The sequence below is a fragment of the Salvia splendens genome, chromosome 2 (genome assembly GCF_004379255.2).
Source record: "Salvia splendens isolate huo1 chromosome 2, SspV2, whole genome shotgun sequence".
Taxonomy (NCBI): domain Eukaryota; kingdom Viridiplantae; phylum Streptophyta; class Magnoliopsida; order Lamiales; family Lamiaceae; genus Salvia; species Salvia splendens.
The window spans coordinates 13,613,446-13,629,672 of record NC_056033.1 but is presented as its reverse complement, the minus strand read 5'-3'; the positions used below and the strand labels follow the sequence as shown (position 1 = coordinate 13,629,672).

Genomic DNA, 16,227 nt, shown 5'->3' with positions numbered 1-16,227 from the left:
TAGTGGAGGTGGAAATCCTGCATGAGTCCACTATCTCCTAGTTCGGTCGAATACTGAGACCGAACTGCTGAATTATTGCCGAGCAGCTTTTGCCGATCTGAGAGTAGAGCTTGATGCCGACCTGAGAGCAGAGTTTGATTGGTTGGCTTTTACCGAGCTGTAGGCTGGGGCCGAACTCTTTGGTTGTGCCGAACTGAACTCTTTAGTCATGCCGGACTGATACTCTTTAGTCATGCCGAACTGATACTCTTTCTTGGGCTTTAGGCTGATGGGCTTTACTGCTGTTGGGCTTGTTTAGTACGTACTCCATCACTACCCCCCCCGAAAAGTGAAGTGAATCACTTCGGCATTCTGGATAAAGGTACGGGGTAAGTTGATGTTTGTCCTCGGTCTGATGAAGTGAACTCTTCTTTGACCGGACTTGGTTTGCGTCCTAATTTGGCGAGTTTTATCGCTCGGATCGAACTTTCCGTTGTCCTAATTTGGGGATCGGACTTTCCCTTGTCCTAATTCGGCGAGTTTTATCGCGTGGATCGGACTTTCCCTTGTCCTAATTCAGGCAAGTTTTATCGCGTGAATCGGACTTTTGTTGCAGTTCGTTTCAGACGAAGTGCTTGATTTTTAAGCCGAATTGTGGTCTTGTATCCTCTTTAGAAGCTTGGACTTCACAATCGTTGGCTTATTGCAGTTCGTTTCAGACGAACTGCTTGTTTAAGCTGAATTGTGGTCTTGTATCTTCTGTAGAAGCTTTGACTCACAATCGTTGGCTTGTATATGTTCTAAGAAGGGGATCAGCCTTCGAAGAACAAGATACCTCAGTAACATTTGTAAGAGACGACACGCACAGAGACAGACAAAACACACAGACAAAACGCACAGAGACAAATAAAGACCAAGTAAACCAAATAAAGCACATTGACTGAACAGGACTCAAGACTGACTGACCGGACTGTCTCTTACAAATGGAACTTTTTGAGGTTGGAAATGTGCCATGTTCGGGGGTACCTGTTCTCCTGACATGTGAGCCAATTTGTAAGACCCTTTGCCGAGGACTTCTGACACCCGATACGGACCTTCCCATGTGGGTTCGAGCTTGCCCAGCTTTTCTGCTCGGTTTACTTCGTTGTTTCTCAAGACGAGATCTCCCACTTGAAATTGCAGCTTCTTCACCCTTTGGTTGTAATACCGGGCTACTTGCTCCTTGTACTTGGCTGCTTTTATGCATGCCAATTCTCTTCTTTCTTCGGCAAGATCTAGCTCGGCTCTCAGTCCGTCGTCATTCATTTCTGAGGAGAAATTTAGAGTTCGGGGACTGGGTACGCCGATCTCCACCGGAATTACGGCTTCAGTGCCGTACACCAGACTGTACGGAGTTTCACCGTTGGAGGTTGTGGGTGTAGTTCGGTAGGACCATAGGACTTGAGGGAGATTTTCTACCCATTGTCCTTTGGCTTGTTCTAACCGAGCTTTTAACCCTTTCACCAGGATACGATTTGTTACCTCCGTTTGTCCGTTTGCTTGTGGATGAGAGACCGAAGTGAACCGCTGTTGAATATTCAGCTCTTGGCACCAATTCTTAAACGTCTTGTCGGTGAACTGAGTCCCGTTATCCGAGATGAGGATGTGGGGTATGCCAAATCGGCACACTATGTTCTTCCAGACGAAATCCAATGCCTTCGAGCTCGTTATCGTAGCTAATGGTTCAGCTTCCACCCACTTCGTAAAGTAGTCCACGGCAACGATTAGGAATTTCATTTGCCGAGGAGCTTGAGGAAGTGGTCCCACTATGTCTATGCCCCATTGCATGAAAGGCCAAGGGCTCTGCATAGTGGATAGATCGGTCTGCGGCATCCTTGGGATATTTGCATGGATTTGGCACTTCGGGCAGGTCTTGACGAGCTGCACTGCTTCTTGTACCAAGGTTGGCCAATAATATCCCCATCTTAGAACTTTTTTAGCTAAAGCTCTAGCTCCGATGTGGCTGCCGCACGATCCTTCATGAACTTCTCTGAGGATGTAGTCCGTTTCTTCTGGTCCTACGCACCGCAATAACGGCTGGAGGTAAGACTTTCTAAAGAGGACTCCTTCATGAAGTTCGTACCGAAGTGCTCGGCACGTGATCTTCCGAGCTTCTCTCTTATCCTTGGGCAATTGTCCTTGATCCAGATACTGCAAGATCGGCGTCATCCAGTTCGGCGAGCTGGATACTGAATGTACCTCGGCTTCATCAATGCTTCGATGCATTAATTCTTCCGCCTTTGAGCTCGGATCTGAGGCCAACTTACTTAAGGTATCTGCTCGGCTATTTTCCGCTCTGGGAATGCGGATTATCCGAAAATAGGAGAAACTTCGGCTGATGCTTTGCGCTTTGTCCAAATACTTCTTCATTCTCTCGTCACGAGCTTCACTTGTACCCAACATGTGATTCACTATGACTTGTGAATCACAATGGATTTTGAGAGACTTGACGAGCAGACTTTGCGCTAACTGGAGTCCGGCCAGGAGGGCTTCGTACTCGGCTTCATTATTAGTAGTGGGGAATAGGAACCGAAGTGAGTAGGTTACCTCGTGTCCGTCGGGAGCGACAAGTAAAATACCAGCTCCACTTCCCATCTTGTTTGAAGCTCCATCTACGAATCCGCTCCAGCAGTCCGGCGGCTCTTCTTCGGATTCCAAGGGCTGTGCTAGTTCGGCATTGGCAGAATTTTTCTGTTCGGCAATGACAGGGATTGCTTGATCGAACTTGGCCTCTGCAAGAAAATCTGCCAAGGCTTGTCCCTTGATGGCTTTTCGAGGTAGGTACTCGATTGAGTGTTCTCCCAGCTCTATGGCCCATTTGGCGATTCTGCCTGATGCTTCTGGCTTGGTCAAAACTTGCCGAAGAGGCAGATCGGTTAAGACGCATACCTTGTGAGCATAGAAGTATGGCCGCAGTCTCCTTGCTGCATTTACTAACGCCAGAGCAATTTTCTCCAGAGGTTGATACCTTGTTTCTGGACCTCTTAATGCTCGGCTTGTAAAGTAGATGGGAAACTGCTTTAGGCCTTCTTCTCGTACAAGCACCGCGCTAATGGTTTGATCGGATGCCGCTAAGTATAAGAAAATTACTTCGGCTTCGGTTGGAGCAGAGAGAATAGGAAGCTCGGCTAGATAACTTTTGAGCTCGTCAAAGGCCTTTTTCTGCTCGGCTCCCCACTCGAACTTTGGTGCCTTTTTCAACACCTTGAAGAACGGCAGTTGCTTTTCGGCTGCTTGGGAAAGGAATCGATTCAGTGCGGCTAGACATCCGGTTAGCCTTTGCACGTCATGTATGGACTTCGGCATTGCCATGTTCTGAACGACTTGAACTTTTGAGGGGTTTGCCTTGAGTCCGTCCTTTGAAACCAAACAACCCAGAAACTTTCCCGAATCTACCAAAAAGGTACATTTTTGGGGGTTGAGTTTGAGGTTGGCTTTTCGGAGCACGTTGAGAGTGGATTTGAGGTTGTCTTCGTACTCCGAAGTGCTTTTGCTTTTGACAACTATGTCGTCGACATACACTTCAACCTGTTTTCCGATTAGGTGCCGAAAAAGCTTGTCTACCATCCTTTGATAAGTGGCTCCGGCATTCTTTAAACCGAATGGCATCTTTTTATAAGCGAAAATGCCGAAATCGGTAATGAAAGCTGTTTTCGGAGCGTCACTCTCATCCATCAACACTTGGTGATATCCTTTGTATAAATCAAGAAAACAGAAAATTTCGAAGCCGATCAAAGCTTCTACTTTTTTATCTATATTCGGAAGGGGATAGCAATCTTTAGGACAGTGCTTGTTTAGATCGGTAAAATCTATGCACATCCGCCATACTCCTTCTTTTTTCTTGATCATCACAGGATTGGCCACCCAAGAAGGATATTTCACCTCGTATAGTACATCCGCTTTTAGTAATTGGCGGACTTCGTCATGGATGACTTGGCTTCTTTCTGCCGCAAAGAGTCTTTGCTTCTGTTTTACTGGCCGGATTGAAGGATCAATATTTAACCGATGAGTGATTACCTCGGGGGGCACTCCGGTCATGTCCAACGGAGACCATGCAAAGACATCTTTGTACTCCTTGAGGAGCTGAATGGTCTTTTCCCGGAGTAGAGGCGTTCCTGCGAAGCCGATCTTGACCGTTCTGGATGGATCATCTTCGTATAACTGAACGGTCATTGAGTTCGGCTCTGAAGTGACTTCGGTTATCTTGCTTGCCTCTGACTCTGGTTGCTGTGATTGCTATGCTTGATGGTGCCGAACTGATTGCTCGGCACTTTTAAGCGCAATCTGCAGACATTCTTTTGCTCTCTTTTGATCACCTCGGATGACCGCTATCCCACCTTTAGTGGGGATCTTGATGGTGAGGTGATAAGTAGAGCAAACGGCCCGAACTGTGTTGAGCCAGTCTCTCCCCAGGATGATGTTGTACGGGGACCGAGCTTTCACCATAAAGAACTCGATCATCGTATTGGAGCTTGTAGGCGCTTTTCCCACCGTGATCGGAAGGCTGATAATACCTTCAGGGCGGGTGTCCTCCTGGGCGAAACTTTTCAGAGGAAGTGGAGCCGGACTGAGCCGAGCTGGATCCACTTCCATTTTATCGAAACATTCTTTAAAAAGAATGCTGACTGACGCTCCTGTATCCACAAATACTCTGTGGATCAGTTTGTTTGCCACTCCGGCTTGAATGACAATAGCGTCTTGGTGAGGAGAGATGGCTGGGACGGGATCGGCATCTGAAAATGTAATCACTTCGTCTTTCTTCAGCCTTTTATGTGTTGGCTCCTCTTGATTGGAACCTCTGCGTTCTGCTTTTAGGGACGACTTAGTCTTCCCGGCAGGGAGAGCATCAATAGTCTGGATTACTCCATCATATTGCGGCTCGTCGTCGTCTTCGGGATCCTCATGCCTTTTCGGATCCTGAGGATTGCAGTTTGCACCTCTTTGCCTTTTGTTCTTTTTCGGCTGCTTGCTTTGGTATTTTTTTAACGTTCCTATTTTCACAAGAACATCAATACCTGCAGCCAAATTTCGGCACTCCTCGGTATCGTGACCGTGGGTTTGATGGAAGGAGCAATATTGATCCTGAGGTCGCCGCACGGCTGATTTCGTCATCCGCTTTGGTCTTTCGAACATATCGGAATGTAGTTCGAAAATTTCCGCTCTTGACTTGTTCAGCGGTACGAACTGAGCGGGCGGCTTCTCGGGATTGAGACGGGGTCCCAATCTGTCTTGCACCGGAGCCCTTTGAATTCTTTCAAATGGAGTCCGGCGAGGATGCCCCTGATCGCTATGATCGGGCTTCCTTCTGTCTCCTCGGGACGATGAGCTGTCTAACGACCGTTTGCGACGGTCTGCCTCATCGGCCCGGGAGTACTGGTCCACAATGTCCCACATTTCCTGAGCTGTCTGCGGACCGCACTCAACGAGCTTCCTGTAGAGAGCTCCGGGCAGGATTCCATTTTGGAATGCCGAGATGACAAGCAGATCGTTGAGATCGTCTACTTGCAGGCATTCCTTGTGGAATCTTGTCATAAAGTCGCTGATTTTTTCGTCGCGACCTTGACGAATGGAAAGCAGCTGAGCCGAAGTGATTCGGACTTCCGCTTTCTGAAAGAACCTCCTATGGAATGCATCCATTAGATCTCGGTAAGATCTAATGCTGCCTTGGGGGAGGCTATCGAACCATCTTCTTGCGTTCCCGATGAGCAGCTCGGGAAACAGCTTGCACATGTGGACCTCGTTGAGACCCTGGTTCGCCATGTTATATTGATAGCGTCCCAAGAAATCATGAGGATCCACGAGTCCGTCATAGGTTATCGACGGAGTTCGGTAGTTCCGCGGCAAAGGAGTTCGGGTGATATCGTCCGAGAACGGAGTCTTTAATGCTCCGTACATGGCGAACCCGACATCTCTTCGGTACGGAGGAGATGGAGTTCTCCTGTGGTTCCGGTACCGAGGAGGAACAGGAACATGTCGGGGTTGAGGATTCTTTCTCCTGGAAGACACGTCACTACTGCGGTAGTGACTTTCATGTCTGGATGAGGAGGGAGAATCCGCCGTTGTCTTCTCCGGCTGTTGGCTCTTCTGCAGGAAGGTTAAGAACTCCTCCTGCTTCTCGGCCAAGAACAGCTTGACAGCTTCATTTAAATCGGGCTGCTGGGAAGACTCGGTGCGATGACTCCTGGAGTGGCTTGTTCCTTCTTCGTGAGAACCGGAGGTAGATGTCTCCCGAGGCCTTTTTTCAGACCTGCGAGCTGGACTAGCTTCCTCACGGTTATCACGAACGGTATTATGGGTGTTACGTGATCTGGTATGCATTTTTTTGGGGTGGAAAAAGGGTCAAAAATTCGCTTTATCACAAATTTGGTTCTCTGCTTCCCACAGACGGCGCCAGTGATGAATCGGCGAATTTTTGATGGTGAAGAATGCTGGAAAACACAGATCACGACACAGAGATTTTACGTGGTTCGATTTACTGAGGTAAATCTACGTCCACGGGAAGAAATGAGGGCAGAGTTGTATTGCTTGATCTGTTTTCTTACAGCTTACAATACAGACTTGCTATTTTGTATTTGATCTCTAGAAAGCGAGAGAGTCTAACCCTATCTATCTGATCTAGGTTCTATTTATACAAAGGACCAAGATCGTGGCATGCAGCACCATTTACTAGGTAGTGGATGTCGTGGAGATCGTGGCGATCTTGCATGGGTCCACTATCCTGCATGAGTTAACGACTGCTTGACACCACTAAATAGATCGTGGGTGTAGTGGAGGTGGAAATCCTGCATGAGTCCACTATCTCCTAGTTCGGTCGAATACTGAGACCGAACTGCTGAATTATTGCCGAGCAGCTTTTGCCGATCTGAGAGTAGAGCTTGATGCCGACCTGAGAGCAGAGTTTGATTGGTTGGCTTTTACCGAGCTGTAGGCTGGGGCCGAACTCTTTGGTTGTGCCGAACTGAACTCTTTAGTCATGCCGGACTGATACTCTTTAGTCATGCCGAACTGATACTCTTTCTTGGGCTTTAGGCTGATGGGCTTTACTGCTGTTGGGCTTGTTTAGTACGTACTCCATCAATGAAAAAGTATGAAAAAAAACCCTTATGCCGAGATAAAGTGGTATGCACTAATTATACAAAACTAGTATAAAGAGGGATTAGAAAAACAACAAATTATGTAGCCTCAAATTAGGTTAACAATGAGCATCCCCTAGGTGAGAGAAAAAAATTGCAAGTGCTTTAATTTGTAAACGTATGCGTCATGAACGTGAAAAAAAATGTTTTTTCTTTACTTTAATTCGAGTTCTGTATGTATAAATATTTTGTTTAAAATTTGATGAATTGAGGATGAAAATATCTCGGGTGGATCCAGATCTAGCTAACTTTGACTTTCAAATTTATCTATTATAATATTCGAAAAATATTACAATGAGGTATAGAATTAATTAATAGTTATAGTGAAAATGAAAATGTTCGTCCAATTCGTGTTCATACTCTTATTTTTATACTCTTAAATAGTTATCATCGATAAAGTTCGTCCAACCTCATTAGTTTGATCGATGAATCATTAATGAGCTAGTACATTTTTTAGTTTGATCGATGAATCATGAATGAGCTGGTACATTTTTGTGGTTTAAGAAGGCAAGAAGTCAAGTTGAAATATATATACAGATAAAAGAATATATTGCCACTGACGATTAAAAAAAAGAAAAAGAAAACAGAGTTTCTTTTCTTTAATATTCCATATATAATACTGTATGGAATAAAATTACGTAGCTTCGTAATTAAAATTCATTTTTAGTTATCTCATGCATAAATAAAAACAGGGTCCATGTTTGTATACGTAAATACACATGGTTTCTTTCTTATAAAATTGTCGCGATTCATTTACCAACGCAACGGGCTACGAACCCAAATACCGACTTAACTACAATTTTAATGACAGAGATCCAAGAGGAGTATTTTTCGATATTGGTATTATCGGAAGTAACTATTATCATCTTACCAAATAAAACTATACGCACATATCTTTATATAGAAATTAAAATTACATATTTTGTTGATCGCAATAGAAATACAAGAGAATATTAAAGTGTTTGTAGCTGAAGAAGTGATGTTCATCCATTTCTAAATAGGGTATATAGCAAAAAAAAAATTATTATGAAGCTTGGTTAAATTAAAGTCTATCCCACAATTTAAAAAAATGACCAATTATATCATACCTTTGATCATTTTATGTTTTCAAATTTATCAACGTAATGCATAAATATGGAAAAATTAAAGATATAATTAACTACATATATAAAATGTCATTGTTTATATAGCCGAATGTTTTGTTCACATGATATTTTTTGTTTATAAAAAGCATATATAATTTTCCCTAAATTAATGACTTATGAGACAATTGAGAAAAAGTCAAAGTTGTGGAAAAAATAGTTATTTTCTAAAGTTACATATAGACCGAAATTTGACCAAATATTACTAGTTTTTTTTACCTTTTAAGTTTTACCCTTCTAAATGTTGCTTGCATACATACACTTCTCTATTAAGGCGGACTAGATTGCTTTTCCCATGCGTTAATCAACACATTAAAATCAAATGGATATTTAGAAAAAAACTAAAATGAAATAATTTATTATGTTTCATTACTCTGTATCTAAAATTTAAGTTCCAATAACAGAGCCAGGCACTGTAATATGGAGTACACCTCCTTGTACTTATTTATATTAAAACTCGTTGAATTTCAACTGTTACACTTTTAAAAGCATATTACACATTTTTTTTAAATCCAGCTTAATACGAAGATTATAATAAATAAAATCTGCCGACATTTTGTCGTGTAGGTGGATTAAAAATGCTAATCAGACAGTGACTCCATTATTTGATAAGTCCTTTGCTGTTCCATAATCTTTATGGTAATTATAGATATAAATGTGTACCTTTATTTTTAATGATGGCCACCCATCAATTACAATATATATTTATATACATTATATATTCATGTTTTAGTTGACGGAAAGAAAAGTTGGCAAGAAAAATGATTTCTAAAAAACAAATTCTACGAATATGATTCCTAATAGCTTTATTTGTATTTAAAAAAATATTACTAAGATTTTGGAATTCATATTTAATTTAATAATTATTTTTTATTGATATAATAAAATATAATACTTAATAATATATTAAGATTTTCTTAATATATTATTAGTTAAAAACATAATGATAATAATTGTATTATTATTATTTTTATTATTAAGATGAATAATTTAAATATGGATTACCCATCATAATAATAAATAGTGGAGTATAATAATATAATTATAATTATAGTTATTTACTGATATTATAATGGAGTAAAACTATGATTTTGTTGATTAATTATTAATTTAAATAATTATAATAATTATCATTTTCATTATATTATTCATAATATAATTAATTATATTATCATTATTTAATAAATTATTAATTATTATTATGATAATAACCATTATGAATAATAATAATAAGAAGAAGAAGAATAATCATAATAAAATTATATTATATTATATTTCATTGAATATATAAATATGTAAGAATCTTAAAAATAGGATAAAGAATAACTATTAAAAGTTCGGATTCAGAATCCTAAAAGGTAATATATACTCCTTATTTTCAGGATTCTAATTACTTTTCAAGTTTGATTAAAAATCCAGACATAATTCTAACAATCAAACATGGTCTAGGGTGGACTTTTATAAGTGGAAGACAAGAAATCTAACCTAAACTAAAATTAAATCTAATAGCAAATCAATTATATATATCCTCAATAAATACTTTGAATCACAAACTGGTAATCAAATACTTGGAAGAAGAAAAAAAAGAGAAAGGTGAGCTTTTATAAGTGGAAGACAAGTCCATTTCACCATTTTATTTTTCATAGTAATTCCAGAACTTTAAAAAGTATACATTTTTAATCGAAAATTCCCACTAACCTGAAAAGTTGAAATCTAAACTTGCTACTATAATTACAAAGGAAAATAAATCCCATTCATTATTTTGGGATAATTTGTACTAAATAAAACGAAAATAAATAATGGTGACTAGTAGTAATTTTTTTTAATCTTGAATACCATGTTGGCCATGGGGGAATATATTTTTCTTCTTCTTCGTTGTAAAGGTTGCAATTTAATGATGATTAAATAAGGTTAATGATTTAGTACGAATGGATTCATTAGCGCTATTAATTACCATTAACTGTTGCATTTAAAATCAACCAAATCATGAACTATTCGAAGTAAAAAATAGTCCCTAATTCTCTATGATTCTACAAATTATAGTAGGACAAGGTTATTGGTAAATTATTGTAAGGTTGCTTAGACAAGAAGGGACGGTCTATGGCCAAAATCGACATCAAAGTAAAATATTGAGAAAGATAAAAAGGTTAGTATATAAATTAACCGACTCCATTTCCTACCATGATTGCCTATTGTTTATTATTTTCAGGAGACAGCTCTATAATCAACCAAAACTCCTTTTAATAAGCTTCATATTATAATGTATAGTACTATTATTATTGATCTTAATTTATACATACAAAAGAAACCATTTTAAATATTATTCAGAGAGTTAACTCACTGTCATCACTCATCAATAATGAAACCCTCAGCTAATATTATAACCAAAGGCTGCAAACGCAGAAATCTTTGATTATTATTAGTATTATTTTCGCTAACCACCTCTCATCAAATGATTAATCTATATTTTAAGAGCATCTTTTCATACCTTTCAATTATTAAAAAAATCTCAAAATGAACTCCCACAGTCCCACTACTTAACCTTTTCCTAAAATCTTTTTTTGTAAATATCATTATTTATTATTATCCAAATTTCTTTTAATCCCTGATTCATTGGGTCTAGTCATGAAACTCAACAATTGCCAACCTGGGATTCTCTCTCACTCTCTCCATTATGTAAATACATTATGTAAAATACCTACTTAGGTATGTTTATATTACCAAACATCCTACTTTAAAAAAATCTTGAAAACAAATATTTAATATTTCACCCAGGGTAGCACTTATGAGAGCATGCGAAGATATTATTTTGTTGGATTTGAGGTAGGGAAGTTTCTTCAGTTTATGGTTAACCTGTAGAAATTTTTGCAGGGCCCTCTTCCTAGAAATGTGCCAGATTTTATTGCGATTGATTACAACTAAAAGATTAATTGGAACCATTATTATTTGTATTAAGACTTTGAAATATGAAAAAAAAAATGCTCCCTCCCCTGACAGCTGGCTGGTACAACAATCATAAGCACCAGAAAAAAGGATTTAATTACTGTTCAATTTGACCTTAGTGTGGAGTAAAATTATTAAAATTACAAGATTGATTGATGCACAAAGCACGATAAAAATTTAACAAAAGTCAATTAAAAAAACGGTGTAAACTCATTTCATGTTTGATTTTATAACGGTTGGCAATTGAAACATAAAAATGAATATAATAATATCCCACATCGATGTACACAAAGAGCTTAATTCATTGTATAAATCTTATGGGCCTCTCCTCGTATCACCAATTGGTTTTATGATGGAACCCATGGATTTCTATCATGGTATCAGAGCGGGTCGCCGACTGTGGGTCATATTTAACTGACCCAGCAGTATAACTGTGCTGAAAATTTGGGCCAGTGGTCCAACCGAGCGAAAAAAAATTGGGCCGATCATAAAAAAGTCCAACCCCTCCAAGGTGAATCACCTTGAAGGGTTTGAGGGAGGGTGTTGACAATTGAAACATAAAAATGAATATAATAATATCTCACATCGGTGTACACAAAGAGCTTAATCCACTATATAAATCTCATGAGTCACTCCTCCTATAGCTTAATCCACTATATAAATCTCATGAGTCACTCCTCCTATCACCAATTGGTTTTAGGATATCATGAATTTTTATCAATAACTATTGTATGTACACGTGGATAATAGCAAGCAATTCCGTTGCAAGTAGGGAGAAACTAATTTAGTAGTAGTGTAATAGTTAATTACATCCTATATATTACAAATTTTTGGTGCTGTGAATCAAGACTTGCACCAGAAAAAATGAGGCAAAAGGGCACTAAATAATCTGAATTAAAAAAAACAGAATTACATAATGTTTTAAATGATAAGAAAAACCCCTAAAAAAGGAAAAAGAAAAGAAAAGATTGTTGGATTGGCTGTAAGAATTGATTTAAAATCCATGTCAGTTATATACAGCAGAGCCTTTTCTTTCAGGAATCATCATGCGCTGTCAAAGCTCAACTTTCATGTTTGAGGTTTGATTTTGAACTGCCAAAAATAAAAACAAGAAAGAAACATTAATTGCCAACATTCTACATGGTAAATTTATTTTTTACTGCCACGCACGTTCAATTAATTACCAGTGTTGTGGATAAATCCCATTTGGACAATGCTGTGCAGATCATCTTCAGTGAATGCTGGAAACTGCTATTTAGATTTAGACAAATGTTTAGATCGGAATATTAATTAGGTAGTATAACTTTTTTTCATCCGAAGATGAAGTGCTATCTTTTTTTACCTGGGGTAAATTTTGGGCGAATCCATCAATCTGAATTCCTAAACTAGCATCTAGAGGTAGAGGGTCCACGCTTGAGATGTTTGTACTGTGAAGCTGTTGCTGTTGTACATTCTGATGATGATGGTAGTATGCTGGGGAAGAGGAATCCAAAGGGTACATTTGTTGTGGTAGACTCGTGCTTTGTTGATACATCTGCGAATCGAAATTGGACCCATCAAATCATTCCTCCACCAAATTGTGTGGTCGAGTAACATTTTAGAGACAGAGAGAGAGAGAGAGAGAGGCTCACATCTTTGGAGAGAAGGTTTTCCATGTCTGGATTCACTGATGCCAACTTCATTGACAAAAACTGTTGAGAAACACAAAATTAGTCAGAAAAAATTAAAGACAGGTCGTTAATTAATCCTTGTGACAGCGGCAGCTTTCGAATTTTAACCGTGTTAATTACCTCGACCTGTCGCTGCAATGACTGCACGTAGTTTATGATTTCGTCGAGCATCAGTGCTTTTCCAGTAACCTGAATTATATAAAAATGATTACACTTGAATCAATTTTTTTCCACCAAAGGTGAATCAATTTTTGTACGAACCTTATTGCAACCCGGTACGAGATCTTGGAGAAGCTTCATCCTCTCACTAATTTTCTCTCTCCTCACCTAATACATTACAAATCCAACTCTGCTTAAAATTGAGGTGTAGAAAAGAGAATGATTTTTAATTTTTTTTACCCTTTCTGCTAGACTATGGCTGTCAGTGGCTTGGCCCCTTCTGGCCCGGACATGAATGTAGTCTTTGGGCGGCTCCGGCGGCTTTTGATTCGTCTTATTTTCGTTACATTCTTGTTCGTTTTCGCAATTTTCCGTTTGCTTTGATCGCTTCAGGTTTTCATCTTCCTCGGCTTCCTAATTAAAAAATAAAAAAAACATCAACATAGAATAAACTTGATGCGGAATTAATTAATTAAATAAGAAAATAAGATTAACCTTAGGTGAATTGGATCTGTGATCCTTGTTTTTGCCTCTTGAAGCTGACTTTCTTTTCCTGGAATTGGAGCCGGTTTCGCCGCTCGGTATCTGCTCCGAGACTGAGGATTCCTCGTTGGAGTTGGCGCCGGAGCCGGGAAGCTTCCTGTTCCGCGGTGGCGGCGATCCGTTCAGTTTCAGCGACGGGCTGCTGGCGACGCGCGGCAGCGCCACCATAGATTGGCCGGGGGTGGCGCTGCCCGGCGGCGAAGAGGTCCGGCCGTTGAAGCTCCGGCTACCGAAGCAGGAGAATTTCGCAGCCCGCTCGGCGAAGCCAGGATCGGCGGCGAGCGATGGCAGCGCCGCCGGGGAAGAGCGGTCGAGTTTCCCGATGAGGTGGCGGAGGGCGAAGGCGTCGGAGTCAAAATGGTGATCCACGGAAGAATTGGGGTTGAAGAAGGATTGATCGGAGCTCCATGGAATTGGCATTGAGGCTTCAATTTGGAGTGGAATTCCGGCATTCATCAAGTAATGTTGTTTATCCATTGTTCAAGATTGTTAGCACCGCCACAAAATGAAAACTTTTGCTGGCCCAGATCAAGTTTTTTTGGCTTTCCCTTTCAAGGCTTAGTGTTGTTCTTCTTTTTCTTCACAGACAAGCATACACGTACAAGCACACACATGTATGTAAATATCTTACGAAGAAAGGAGAGAGAGAGAGAGAGAGTATGAAATTGAAGAGGGAGGTTTAGGGGAAGGGGAATGAAAAGTGACGATCGGGATCGAGTTATGTAGCACAAATGGAAAATTAATTATTTTGACCTTTTCTATATTATAATGAGCATACCATCGAAACATTAACAAGAAAAAAAAATTAAAAATACAATATTTATTATTGAAAAAAGGGGGAAGTGTATGTTTATTAAATTAAGAATATTGAGTGAGCATTGGAGGCGTTAAAAGCGGTGGAAGGGTTAACGGCGGGCCTTGAACGTCAAACCAGCACTTTCTTGAAACTACCCCTTTTCAAGATGGTCTTCAACAAATTGCCTGTTGTGTTTATTGAATCCGTATTTAGATATTTAATTATTTGGTAATACTTTTTCTTAAAAGAATTGCTTCTAGCTTGGTGGTATGGCAATCACGAATGTTGCGTTTTGATACTTTCGCAATTTGTGGGCGCTGTCAGACGTCTTTTAAGTACTTCTTCTTTTTTAGTATTTCTTTGTTAATGACACTTTGCCGATTTTACTTTCTCAACGACAGCTTTTGTTTCTTTTTTTTACAATGAAATTCATCTTCAATAATTGGTTTTGCAGCATACTTCCTATTTTCTTTATTTTAAATTATTTATGATGAATTAAAAAAAAAACAAGATTCTCAAAATTCATAGCTTAGTTACACCTCAAAATTTTCAAATACTACTAGTTTATACTACTATGTGATAAAGTAAAAATAGTGGCAATATGTGTTATGTGTGACGATAAAAGTTTTAAATGTAAGTTAAAGAATGAGGTGACAGCTTTTAAGAGATTGAGAACTTATTTTATGATTGTTTATATATTATTGGGAAAAGTTGCAACTTTGTTGCTAAAAACGCCTTCTAGTTTTGGGGCAGGCAGAGGCAAGAGTGTCAAAATAGATTGCTGCTTAGTCCGAGAGAGGGAAACACAAATTATACTACTTCAATAAATATTTTTTTACGAAAAAATATCTAAAATAGATGGAAAAATACTCCAGAAAAAGAGAAAAAAACAAAGATTTTGTGAAACTTATCTTCGGATACTGAACTTCTACTTTATGGATTTTGTAGAATCTTTTACGTTTATATAGAAATGTAATTGGGCCCTTTTTTAAATGACCAAATTTTGTTTATATATGTTGGAAAAAGTAGCAAGATCTGAAAAAAGTTATTATCAAGATTATTCATTATTATAAATAGAATAAAATTACCAAATTGATGAAAACTTTGTATCATTATATTTACCACACCAAATTACACTAAACGTGTGTCCACTCTCATTAAATACAGTATATATAATGGTTAAAAAAACGAAACTTTTGATATTACATGTAACTAACTTGTAGTACTATTTCGAAGAAATAGTAAGTTTCATGATATCATGATTGATGACATGCTTACGTTATTCACTTCGGAAGAGTAGTTACATATCAGGAATTATTTTTCTTGTATTTACTATGGTTGAGTGGAATCGGCATCGATATTTTACAATTATTCTCCCTATCCATGAAATAATATCCTACCTATTTACTATGTATATAATTTATCTCAAATCAGGATGATGACTTATTATTAAAAATAGAAATATATTTATCTTAATTTTATTTACTTTTCGAATTTTATTCTTTCCACTTAAGACAAAATAAATTGTATAAAATCTCGTGTAGCACAAAAAAAGAGTCAATCTTTCCTAAAACAGATATATTTCTTTCGTCCTAACTAAGTTGAGTCAAAGCTTTTGGGCACAGATACTAAAAAAGTATAAAAAATAGGAGTAGGAAAGATAAAGAGAGAGTAAAGTAGATTATGGAATAACGTACAAGTGATTAAATATATTTTGTTTTTTTTTTGTCAAAAAAATGTTTCGTACTTTACTCTCTCATCATTAACTCATAGAACAATACTACATAAAATCTTGTGTCGATTTCTAATGTTTCATATTTAAT

The 16,227-nt window shown here is 38.5% G+C and overlaps 1 protein-coding gene across 2 annotated transcripts; it reads right to left on the bottom strand.

The window, feature by feature from the left end:
* Positions 1-11,993: 11,993 nt before the first annotated feature.
* Positions 11,994-14,316, bottom strand: LOC121761450 (transcription factor bHLH62-like). 2 transcript variants are annotated; one of them, XM_042157092.1, is made up of 8 exons: positions 13,561-14,316; positions 13,306-13,479; positions 13,168-13,233; positions 13,027-13,095; positions 12,868-12,927; positions 12,579-12,770; positions 12,421-12,487; positions 11,994-12,328 (listed from the first exon to the last, which is right to left on the bottom strand). In XM_042157092.1, exons 1-8 carry the CDS (start codon positions 14,083-14,085, stop codon positions 12,291-12,293), a joined length of 1,191 nt encoding a protein of 396 aa, XP_042013026.1. In that variant the 5' UTR covers positions 14,086-14,316; the 3' UTR covers positions 11,994-12,290. The 2 variants fall into 2 exon arrangements, with proteins under 2 accessions (XP_042013026.1, XP_042013034.1); XM_042157100.1 differs by having other exon boundaries at positions 12,421-12,484; positions 13,561-14,315.
* Between the last annotated feature and the right edge of the window lie 1,911 nt (positions 14,317-16,227).

Excerpts from the sequence above, each read along its gene's own strand:
- LOC121761450 (XM_042157092.1), bottom strand. The coding sequence starts at position 14,085 with ATGGATAAACAACATTACTTGATGAATGCCGGAATTCCACTCCAAATT. Across the intron at positions 13,096-13,167 it reads TCGTACCGGGTTGCAATAAG|GTTACTGGAAAAGCACTGAT; the intron begins GTTCGTACAAAA and ends TATATAATTCAG. Across the intron at positions 12,329-12,420 it reads GGGATTTATCCACAACACTG|TTCAAAATCAAACCTCAAAC; the intron begins GTAATTAATTGA and ends TATTTTTGGCAG.